The sequence below is a fragment of the Tachysurus fulvidraco genome, chromosome 8 (assembly GCF_022655615.1).
Source record: "Tachysurus fulvidraco isolate hzauxx_2018 chromosome 8, HZAU_PFXX_2.0, whole genome shotgun sequence".
In the NCBI taxonomy this organism is placed as follows: domain Eukaryota; kingdom Metazoa; phylum Chordata; class Actinopteri; order Siluriformes; family Bagridae; genus Tachysurus; species Tachysurus fulvidraco.
In genome coordinates this window covers 10,098,926-10,110,817 of record NC_062525.1, presented here as the reverse complement: position 1 = coordinate 10,110,817, position 11,892 = coordinate 10,098,926, and the positions used below count along the sequence as shown (strand labels likewise).

General features: G+C 39.6%; 1 protein-coding gene across 5 annotated transcripts; it reads right to left on the bottom strand.

Annotated features, from left to right (window-relative positions):
* Positions 1-765: 765 nt before the first annotated feature.
* Positions 766-11,799, bottom strand: tdrkh (tudor and KH domain containing). Of its 5 annotated transcripts, none has more exons than XR_003445290.2 (15): positions 11,648-11,799; positions 9,134-9,292; positions 8,770-8,861; positions 8,417-8,609; positions 8,168-8,307; positions 7,357-7,669; positions 6,719-6,885; positions 6,455-6,630; positions 6,302-6,366; positions 6,072-6,223; positions 5,501-5,614; positions 5,359-5,413; positions 3,930-4,981; positions 2,285-2,372; positions 766-1,160 (listed from the first exon to the last, which is right to left on the bottom strand). XR_003445290.2 is itself a non-coding variant. In XM_027177502.2 (15 exons), exons 2-14 carry the CDS (start codon positions 9,258-9,260, stop codon positions 2,317-2,319), a joined length of 2,709 nt encoding a protein of 902 aa, XP_027033303.1. In that variant the 5' UTR covers positions 9,261-9,292; positions 11,648-11,799; the 3' UTR covers positions 766-1,160; positions 2,285-2,316. The 5 variants fall into 5 exon arrangements, 4 of the variants coding, with proteins under 4 accessions (XP_027033303.1, XP_027033305.1, XP_027033304.1 ...); XM_027177502.2 differs by having other exon boundaries at positions 3,923-4,981; XM_027177504.2 differs by having other exon boundaries at positions 3,923-4,963.
* Between the last annotated feature and the right edge of the window lie 93 nt (positions 11,800-11,892).

Genomic DNA, 11,892 nt, shown 5'->3' with positions numbered 1-11,892 from the left:
AACACACACCTACACTAACACTTCTCTGCCTCAGATCTACTCAACACAACAATAATAACAAGCGTATTATTATAATAGCCTGCACATATTGTATAAGAAAAAAGAATGAGAGTGAGAGTGAGAGTGAATTATAAATAGAATTACTATCGGGGAGCTAGCTGCTTATTGTTATTCTGAATCGAATGAATGCATGTACAGGCAAATACGTGTATATTTACATTTAGCAGACACTTTTATCCAATTTTTTCGTGTGTGTGTTACTGATCAGAAGGTCATGGGTTTGAATCCCAGCTCCACCAAGCTGCCCCTGAAAAAGGCCCTTAATCCTCAATTACTTAGTTGTATAAATTGAAATGAAAAAATGTAAGCCACTCTCGATAAAGGTGTCTGCTAAATGTAAATATACACGTATTTGCCTGTACATGCATTCATTCGATTCATAGTAATAATAAGCAGCTAGCTCTCCCCTAGTAATTCTATTTATTATAGGTTTTGGAAATAATTCGGTTAATAATTGCTTAATTCAGTTGAAGCGGACAGTACTTACGTTGTGCCAAGTCATGCAAAGATTTAAGTCAGTAACATCAACCTGTAATTAATATAACATTTATATGAAGTAATCTGTGAGGTGGTTCTAATTCTACACTAAGACATGAGGTGTTTAAGAACAAACTTCATGTGTACTTTCTGAATAATAACATACTAGAGCTTTAAAACAGCTCCTATATGAACAGGAACAAAGGATGTGAGGAGAAAGAGACCAGATTAGAACAATACTCTATTTTATTATATTCATATCCTGGTATGTTTTTCGAAGCATGTTGTTAAACCCTTAAATGCACAACATAAACAATGAAAGTTACAGTAAATTAATTACATATGGTTTCAACTTTAATCACCCAAGTGCACAACTAATATAATACTGAGGTTCATTTCCAAAGCTCACACTTTCAGACTCCCTGAGTGCCACTCCTCATCTGGTCATCAATTAACTCTTCTCAAGTAGTTCAGTACACAGTGAATAAAACAAGATCTGTAATGTTGACAATAACTCTAGAACAGACAACAAAGTGACAAAAAGAAAAACAGAACATATAGCACAGTCAGTTGCTTTTGCAGAAGCATGAGGTCCATGTCAGCAGTGTGTTTAAAGGTAGTCTCTGAGAGGAAAAGAACAAAAACATGGGAATTAAATCACAATCTAATGAGCACACCTTTTATTTATTCTAAACACATTACTGCATATGTAATAAATAAAACCATGATGTTTTAAGAAAACCAATGACCGTGATGCTAATTATTATCCAACAACGATGTGTTTTAATTCTTTGTATCAAAGAAATTAGTCAAAGACACCGTTTTTATTTATTCAATGAATTACACACTGTACACTTTAATCTAATTATAGTTACATTTGATGCTGTGAAATGTCTATGTTGCATTACTTAAATGGTTCCTGTTATCATAAATAAACAGCTATTTCTTCACCTGGCTCTCTTGTAATTAAAAATGATTAAAAAAAAATGTAAAAGTTACAGTTTGGCCCCTGGTTACAAAGCACTGCTTAAATGGAGCCTTCTTTTAAAAATGCTAGTTTTCCCCTCACAGAAAAGTCACAGAATCAAGAGTAACACATTTTTAACCCATTTATGTAGAGTGTAGGTTATATAAGTCCTTGTGAATTAGCTGTTACATTAGAAACAATAACACAAATATAGCCAACAGTTTATGGAAGCCTGACTATCCCACCCAAGTGTGCCACATCAAAATGTTGCCCAAAAAAAGTTGGAAGTACACAATTGTCTAGAATGTCTTTAGGTGCTGTAGCATTACAATTTCCGTTCGATGCAACTAAGTGAGCCAATGTCCTTGTACCCTCAAAGTGAGGTCCGTGAAGACATGACTTGCCAAAGTTAGTACTGAAGAATGTGAGTAGCCTGGACAGGTCCCTGACCTCAACCCCAACAAACTGTGGCATAAGCTGGACTACGTGCCAGACCTCTTCACCCGGCATCAGTGGAGGTTATTATAAAAGCAAATGGAACTAAAACTGGAATAAATGGAATGTTCAACAAGCACGTGTGTGTGAGAGATGGTGAGGTGTCCACAAACATTTGACTATATAGTGCATTAGAATGTGTTCATTAATATTAAACCCAAGATTTGCCTTGCAGTCATCACTACAGTCAGAGGGGGGGGGAAATCAACACCTACTGACCAATCAACCACTTCACCAGCACTGTGGTATCAAATATAACTACATAAAATGTTATGCTTTTCTTACCAATATGAATACGTATTGGCTTTGGTCTTCAGTCAGTTAAACTCATCTTCAAGAACATCATCTACACTTCCAGATATCGAGGCGACTTCTGCAAAGATGAAACAAAAGAAAATTTTCAAACCGTCACTCAATTTTGTGCACCCATTTAAAACACTGTATTGCGATTATTATAAAGAAACACACAACAAATCCCATGGTGCCCAGTGGTGTAAAATTTAAGTCTTTATATTCTTGTGTGGACACACACACACCTTAACCATCTCTTCCAGTTACAGTGAGCTGTTTTAACCTCTGTGTTGAGAATTAGCCAGTCCCATAGTGCTCCAGTAGACAACACTGTATTTCATACCAATCTCCATTCACCACAAGTGTAGTGTATGTGCAATTACTATGAATGTACGTTTCACTGTACTATGGGAAAATATAGTAGTTTATATTTTACTTTTTCATACATTAATAACAAAAAACATTATGGTAAATAACCTCAGGGGGTTTGTACTGTACTGCTCCTGTGTTTGAAAGTTGAATGTTTTTGGTAAGACATTTTCTCATGTTTGTCATATTTTATGACCACGATTAAACTTGTATCTACTATGTACATCATTTTTTAACAATCACAACTTCTCTAAACACAACCATCTTGACAAGAGGAAAATAAGTTTTTTCTCCACCGGGGATCAGGGAAATGAATATTCATAGTAAGCTTAATCTTTAATTGGGATATTCTGCCAGAATATTCTGCAAGCTCTCCAAGAGCATTTAAACTTTATGTATAGTTTGATTATTGTATGATTTATTTTACAATGGGTGTACAGTATATTTTGTACTTTGCTATTAATAGTGCTGAAGGAAATATAGAAAGAAAAAAAAAAACTTTGTTATTTAACCTTAATTAAAAGCATGCTGGCTGAGTATCACCTCTACATGAGTAGCTGGTGTTACAGCTCCGGGGTTAAGGGTTCGAATTCACCTCCTCACAGTCCGTGTGTGTTTGTGTTTTGCTCTGGGTACTCTGGTTTCTTCCCCAGTCCAAAAACCTGTGTTTAGTCTGCCTGGCACCACTACAATGTTGATGGATGTGAGTGCATGTGTGTGAGATTGTGCCCTGTGATGGATTTGCACCCTCTCCAGGGTGTCCCCTGCCTTGTGCCCCGAGAGACTCCAGGTTCACTATGACCCTGTGTAGGAGAAGCACTAGAGAAAATGGATGAATCAAACAATCTTCGTGTATTTAATAATCAATAGGCGTATCAAATACAAAAAAGTTGAATTTCTTTGTCAATGCCTTATAATCAATTGCTTTTTAATGATCTTTGGTAAATCAGTTGCTGCCTAATTTTAGGTGCTGCTATGTTACAATGATATGATGATGTTCCAACTTGGCAAAATGGGACCTCCTGACAAAGTTAGGGTTTTTTTTATTGTGAATTACGAGCTGTAGGAACGTAGCTAGGGATTCAAAAAACGTCAGCTCCTACTTATCGATTACCTCAGCAATCGATTTCAATTACTATAATGCGAATAAACAGGGAGCGGTGTTGATATCCTGCTCTGCGGTAATCACACATATTCTACAGGTATGGTGTTTGGTGATTAGGTTCAAATACACCAGAATATTCACCATTAAACCAACAGCACCTCTTACTGATATGTCACCACTGTTCGTCTTCTGGTTTGCAAGCTCCAGGCCCTTCTCTCTTGGCATAGCTTCTTCACAGACCACCTCCTTCTCAGTCTTGTCTCTTAAACCTTCATTAAGGTGTTCAGGCGATTCACTGGGACCTCCTGTTAATAACTGTTGCTTTTTCACATTAATCTTAGATGTAGAATCTTTAGAATTACTAGCTCCCTTATCAGAGGGGTCAGACACAGCTTTGGTAGTTCTAATGTATATGATATCACTCTCATCACTGCTGCAGTCACTCAAATAGGTAAGACTACACTTTTGGAGAGACTTGCTTGGTTTAGATGGACCTCCATTTACCATTTCAGCATCATCAGCACTTGACAGGTCAGAGCTGAGATAGATTACAGAAGAGGAGGTCTCAGGAGTCGTGTCCTCAGACTGCTCAGTCAGAGAGAAGGATGAAGAGGTTGGACAGGAGCATGAAGAAGCTGTGGTTGATCTGGGCATGGTGCTGTTGAGCGACATCTCAGAGGAGTCCTGAGAGGAAGTAAGGTAATACCAGACACCTCTTATTCCATCACTAGTCCGACTGCTGCTGATGCTACATGCACATTCACTACAGGTACTGAGAGACTCTGGTTCAGTCAGCTCTGAAGATAATGTGACATTGGTGCTGGACGATGTCCCAAGGAAGACGTTGTCACTCAGGCTGACAGAATACATTGCTGAGGTCACAATGTCTACGGCAGATGAGGAGGATGTGACAACCGAAGAGAACTCTCTTTGCATATGCGTCGCTAGTGTTGCTGATGGAAGATCGGAGAGGTCCTGGTGAGGCAGGACTCTTGGCTCCTGGCCAGGTGGAGACAGCACGGATCCTGAGGACTCGATAACATTGCTGACCAGCTCACTCAGGCTCAAAGATGGTGTGGAGTAGAGAAGCGACGAAGAAGGAGGCATGAGGTTGTTAGAGGAATTCTGGTCTACATCAGCTCGCTCGACATCTACAGAACTGGGGCAGCTCGACGATGACCATGTCAACTGTTTTGTCACTGATGGATATGAAGAACCTTCATACATGATGTCTAAATGGTAGTTATTTATAGAGTAACATGTACTCTGACATACATGTAATCTAAAGTTTGACAGGGTGATGATATGAGGGACGATTTGCCATTCCAGGCCTTTAACCTCCATGTTATGCTCTCTTACTGTATACTGTGTTGAAGGCATACATATGAGTTCAGAGGCCATTTTCACCAACAGGGTTTACATCTGGTTGTACACCTAGTTGTTCATAACTTTCTGGACATGAGTTATTGTCAGACTCATCTTATATAAAAGTCCTGTCAAATAATCCAATCCATTTCACAGTAAAGACTACCTTGGTTAAGACCTGTTGGTGGAACCGGCCCATGGAATAAACTCTGGCACTTTTGGAACCTACCTGACAAGCTTATACAGGACATACTCAACTCTGAGTTGACCCCAGTCATGTCATCCTACAGACAAGCAACGAGACATTGTTAGTTTGGTGAAAAAGCAGTAATGTACAAATTACAGAGAAAACGGCTTTTCATATTTCTTACCAACAACTTCTGCAGAGATCTTGGCTCATCATGATCTTCCCTCAACCCGCTCCCTTCATCCTGACAGCTCACTGCATGGCCTAAGCGAATCAACTCTTCACCCAGATCCACAACCTTAAAAAAAAAAAACAGAGTAAAAGTTATATAATCTTTGGTTCTATTGTGTTCCTTTTTCGATGACAGTGTAGACGAGAGGAGACCAACGATTATTTTCCTCTAGTGGCACATAAGCCTTCACAACACATTTCTTTCGCCTTTAAATTTCATTTAATGAGGAAAAACATTTAAAAAAGTAGTTCCATTTACCATTGAACAGCTATGCAGACCATTCTTTCTACCAGAAAGTATTTTCAATAGAGAAAACCCCTTCCTACTGTCTTCTTCCATAAAATGCTCTTTTTAAGGAAATCCTCCACATAGCAATGATGAATTAAATCATCTAATTAAACGTCACAGTAATCAATACCTCCTGGTTAAATCTGTGAATTCAACAATGCTGTACATAGGTGTAAAATTAAAATAAATAAATAAATGAAAGAAGGAGAAAGCTGAAATTTAAAAGTACTCTAACCTTTCCCTGGCTGTTATCATACAGCTTTACACTGGGCCAGGAAGACATCTCTGTGTGCGAGTAACTGCACAGTTTGGCTAGTAAAGGCTTCCACTGCGCACAGTACGTCATTGTCTCAAAGTCATCAAGTGCATCCTCGGTCCAAAAGTGTCCTGAGACAATGTTAATTAGAATATTAGATATGGATTTAAGTGCATTTTCTGTCACAGTTTCATTTTGAATGCACTAACCTGCAGGCTGCACTTCTGCCAGACTGCACTCGATGGCTTGGAAGGGCAAGCTCAAGAAATCACTCCTAAAACAGCACAGAAATGATGAGTCCCGGTAAACTTCAGCACAAAACAGATAAGCAGGTGCTTTACGTCAACATCACTCGCACTGACCTCAGGCTGCATAACTGATCCCTTGGAAGCTCTCCATTGTCCCCAAAGTCCACGTAGTACAGATCAATCAAACCGGAGCTCAGGACGCCCAACACTCGAGCCCGGTTCCATGTGCCGTGGTTCTGATAGGGAGCAGCAACAATGTCCCCTACAACTATAGCCTTGACTCTGTGCTCCTGAACAGTGTAAACAGAACTTTCCAGTTAACCATGTGCGTTTTTCTGTCCTAGGTAGAGGAGACAAGGAGAAATGCATTAGACTCACATTCGAGGTGTCTCCGTTATAGAAACGACTCATCTCTTTAGTCAGTTTGTCCAGCTGAAGTGATCGAACACCTATGATCTGGATCCAGAAGTGTTGGGGATTCTCCGATGCAGACACATACACCTCCAAATGCTCACCTGGCTGGAAGCTCAAGTCTGGACTCGGGACTGACAAGAGTACACATAAAATACTGAGCATTGTGTTGATGGCAACACATGTTGATACAATGCGTGTTCCACAATAATAAATCCACTTTCAGGTACAGAGTTCATTGCCTTTACTATGCATCAGTGTAGGTAACGGAAAAAGGTAATATTTAATACTACGCAACAAATATAAGTAAAAATGTTCTCAGGTGGAAAATATTTTGTTATACATTAAGTCTGCTTGAATTTAGCATCAGATCACATACTCTACTCCAACAAACTAATAAATCTCACCAGACAAAAGCAAAATGCTGATAGAGTGGTATAGCGACTACAAAGCAGACTCGAACTACTCAGAACTTTCATTCTTAAAAGTCATGACATTTAATCAGACTAACCAAAAGTACAACACGTTAAGGGAGCAGTTTAATGTACTTTCTGGTGACCATTATGTGCACTTTTTTACACCACTTCTACTTCTGCTCTGCTCACTTTCAAATTTTGAATACTCCAGTGGTGAAGCTGGTGAGAAAATCTCCTCTTCCTCTGATTGAAGCGAGTTCTCTGTTGTGTGGTCCCCGCTGCTGGCAAACCCATTCGATCCACTGGCCTGAATCAGTCCTGCTTCAGTAACTGGAGAGAGCAGATCATATTGGGTTATGTTCTGCATGAGCTCAGTGTCTGGGCCCTGAGGTCTGTGGACTGGCTCCAGTTCTATGGCTTTCCTTTTCTGGCGCAGAGCAGAGGACTGGTTGATCCGTTTCCGTACCGTCTCATTCTCCATCACCTTCTCCATGATTAAGTCCTAAAAATAAAACAAAAGCAAACAAATAAATAAATGAACTCTACAGCATTTCTTGTATGTATGATTACCATAAACATGAACCGCCAGATTTTCATGTCCTGTCTAAGAATAGCTGTTGCTCCAGCTGTGGGAAATTGCTTCAATGATAGAAAGCTAAATAAAACTACATACACAAAAGCATAAATTCTTGCTACAAATTTATACGGTAATCATTTTAATACAATTATTACTCTTAGACTTGCATTATAGAAGCATTTCAAATAAACAGATTTTCTGTTCTTTTTTTAATACCAGGTAAAATATCCAAATTTTACTCTGTGGTAATTGGATAGATGCTGCACATGTGGTAGATGGTGGAGGTTTGAAGCTTTGCAACTATTTGTCTGTTGAAACTGTATGTTTTTCCTAGCCCTGTATCTGAGTCACTGCAGTAAACATCCTTGTTTTGGTTTGGTCTAGGCTACTTTAGACCGTTTTTGGAACGTACAACCACCTCACCTTAGCACGCTGGACTTCCTGGCGTGTCCCCACAATCGTAACTTTGCCCTTTTCCTCCAAGCTGCGGCCTCTTTCACGTGAACAGTTCACACGAGCTCCTGATGTCCGGCTAATTAATTTCAGCGTCTCCCCTCCACGACCTAACACACAAAGGCTCCCTTCTTAGTCTACTGACACATTAAATAAGGCAGAAGAACAAAAACGAAAAGATGATCTTGAAATGTTAAGAAGTCAGGCTCAGTGCAGGACCTATGATTCGTCCAAAGGCAGTTTGTGGAACCTCTATGACGTCAGTGATAAGCTCACTGTCATTGGCCAGCTTCTCCAGAGCACATTTAGCCAAGAGGTTCTGCTGTGTTGTTCCCTGAAGCAAGAAGCACACAGAGCTCTGATCGTCTGAATTGGGCAGCACGTTCACCTGAGCTCCTGACTTCTGACTGACCTGGAAATAAACAGAAAACTCAAACTTCGCAGCCATTTGTAGGATGGAACACCGAGTTAACACAATGTTCATATATTACAAACAGTTATTTGTTTCTTTTTCAATGATCAGAAACTAGAGTTGTGATACAAAATAGGAAATCAGGAAAGAATAAACTCACAAGATCCAGAAAGGCACTCTGGTGCCTCGCAATGCATCTGTACACGTCCAGTGGCAGGGAAAACCTGGACTGTTCCATCTGTTTCTGAGCTACTAAAAAACAAAAACAAGCACGCTGCTTAACCAATGCTACACAGTACAATCAGCAATGTCAAATACACTGAGAATTATTTTATCATTAGGAATAATGGAGTGCTCAGAAGCCATTAATGGCTGTAAGCCATTATTCACAGAACCATGTCTCCCCCATATGAAAAAAATTAAAAAATAATTTAAATGTATTGAACCATGTAGAAGTTTACCCATTACACACCTAAAATAACAGATCACCAGAGTTAACTCATCACAACAGGTAAATATCTCACCACCGCTGCTACGAATGTGACGGTACAAGATGTATCCCACTGTGGCCCCTACAGAAAGGCCTGCAGCCAGCACCACCTTCTTCCCTGAGCTCAGGCTTTTCCATGGCCCTTCCTGTACTGCTGCCATTTAGCTGTGCTGAGCCAAGCACTGGACTGAACCTGACACAGGAGAGAAGTATTGAAGATATTGTTATTGAGTTGCATGTATGGGAATTTCCCTAAATAATCCATCATAACCTTGCTCTGAACCACAGACTTGATCTACTAAACATGTGCATACAAACAAAATAACCCATAGTACTTGACCGGACACCATTTCTCTATTTCTTGTAAAGGAAATGCAGATGTATTTTCCCCAAAGTGCACCTACAACATTTAATACAAAGATATAGCTCAACCAAAACAACAGACCTTGCATTACAATCCAGCCTTTATGAAAATCTTGAGTATAAGCACCAGCTGGTACCTTAATGCGACTTAAATGGCCTTCTCAAAAACACTGCATTCAATAAACAGAGAGTTTGCAATATTAGATCACAAGCATGCAGCAAAGCAGCTCACGAGAGGCTGGACTCCTCTCATTTCACATTCTATGTTTTATGGCACGTTCTTATGCTTTTATTTCTGTCAAACATTTCCATTAGCATGGGGTGGCACGGCAAGGGGCATGGAGGTATTGACTCAAAGCCATACTTCCTTGTACAAGCAGCATATCAAAATGCCAATGCCTTGGTTTTGTCATTCCACAGATACAAGAATCCTTTACAGCCAAAACTGTACATTTCTTTTTATTCTTTGTGCAGTAAAGAGTGTGCCATAATGAAAAATGGTTCTCACGTTAAAAAAACCTCTACAGCTCATCATTGCTTTAGTAAAGATTAAAAGATCATAATCCCATCTAGTAGCAAAGTGTCAGTCAAGACTTAATACTCTTTCACTCTCTCATCCATTCCTGCTGCCACTCGCCTTCTGCTGAACGGTCACATTGATAGCCTAAAGATCTGCATTTCCCAAAACCAGATTCTTCCCAATATTCACCTTTGCTGAGGTCCAACCAACCTGGATACTGTCGATTTATACCTAATGGCTGCTGCTGTGTTCCGAAAGAGCATCCTGTATTCAACCCAGGACAACATGCCCATAATGACCATCCTCACAACACAGTTTAGAGGTGTAAAGAGAAAAGGGTAACCAGTGCTGTCATGATTTATAATCCTACTATCTGGTGACACAGCTGAGGATGGGTTTACTTTTGTGTCTGGTTCCTTGTTGTTTCATGTTGTTGCAGGAAGCTTTCCTCAACACTCCAGCTTCCTCACTGGGATCTAAATCTGCATCTGGCTTACTGCAAAGCTGCTCTAAGTGTTGCACAAGTAAAATGTGTGTCCAAATGAATTTATGGACTGCACTTTGACCTCTTACTTGCTTATACAACACACAGATTATTATCTAGCACATCCATTGGACAAACACTACCGAGAAATCAAGTGGGTCTCAAACATATTTATTGTTTGGAAAAAATAATCTGTCATGCACTGATGTCAGGATAAGAGGTCTGGGGTGCAGTCAGCATTTCATCCCGAAAGTGTTCTGTGGGATCGAGGTCATTGTTCAGTGTAGAACACTCGTGATCTACTACAACAACTTTGGCAAACCATGTCTTCATGAACCTTGCTTTGTGTACAGGTGCTTGGGCCTAATTTCAGTGAGGAGAAACTGTAATTCTGCAGCATTCAATGATGTTCTAAATATGTGCACGTATTTTGGTGCAACGAACCACATACGGCTGTGATCGTCAGGGGGTCGACATACTTTTGGCCGTATAATGCAGTGTGGTATAGTATATCATACTGATGGTATTAACTGCTGTATAGTATAAGGTTGTTTGTTGTGTCTCCAAAACTCAACTTGATCTGTTTGTGAAAAATCCAAAATAAAAGCAGAATATTCTTGCATAAAATAAAATGTTTACAAAATAAATCTGTGAAGAAAGTATTTTACACCTAAAGGAGTCATTACCTGCAAAAGTTTGAGCACCCCTGAGATATCAGTTAGATCACAGACCTGAAATCAGCAGGTTTTTTTTTTTTTTTTTTACCTCAACATTTTATGATGATAGATGTACTTTAAAAAATAAAAAATAAAAGCCTGTAAAGGAGCCAAGTAGAAACAAATGGCAGTTTTATTATCATCATTATTAACAGGGGACAATATTGACATGGCGTCCTTCTAGTGAACTTGCTGCATTATATACGGTGTAGATATCAGGGAAAGGTTATCTAGGATAGTGATATAGATAGCGATTGTGCACAATTATAACAGTTATAACAGATATGAAGCATAAAGAAGCAGCAACTGTAAACAAATAAACACACGCATGGCACACGCACGCGCACACACTCACAGACATCCATTTTTATATATTTATATACACGCTAGTCACCTTCAAAGCCCAGCCGATATTAAATTACAGACTAAACTTACAGAGAAAGCAAAAAAATCAGTTATAATTACCTTTTAAAAGTGAAAAGAGGTGAGAAACGCACGGCTTGTACGGTTTAGCAAACGCTGCTAACCTTCTGACCATGAATCAAACAAATGAGTTGCATGCTAACGGCTGCAAATCACACAAATCTGATTGGCTGAGATTTGGCAGGTCAAACCTCACTGGCCAATCACGTGCCGAGCTGAAACCTAAGCTGAAACCAATGTAACCCATGTCACTAGTGATGCACAGGTGAGACATGTATTGTTTTGAG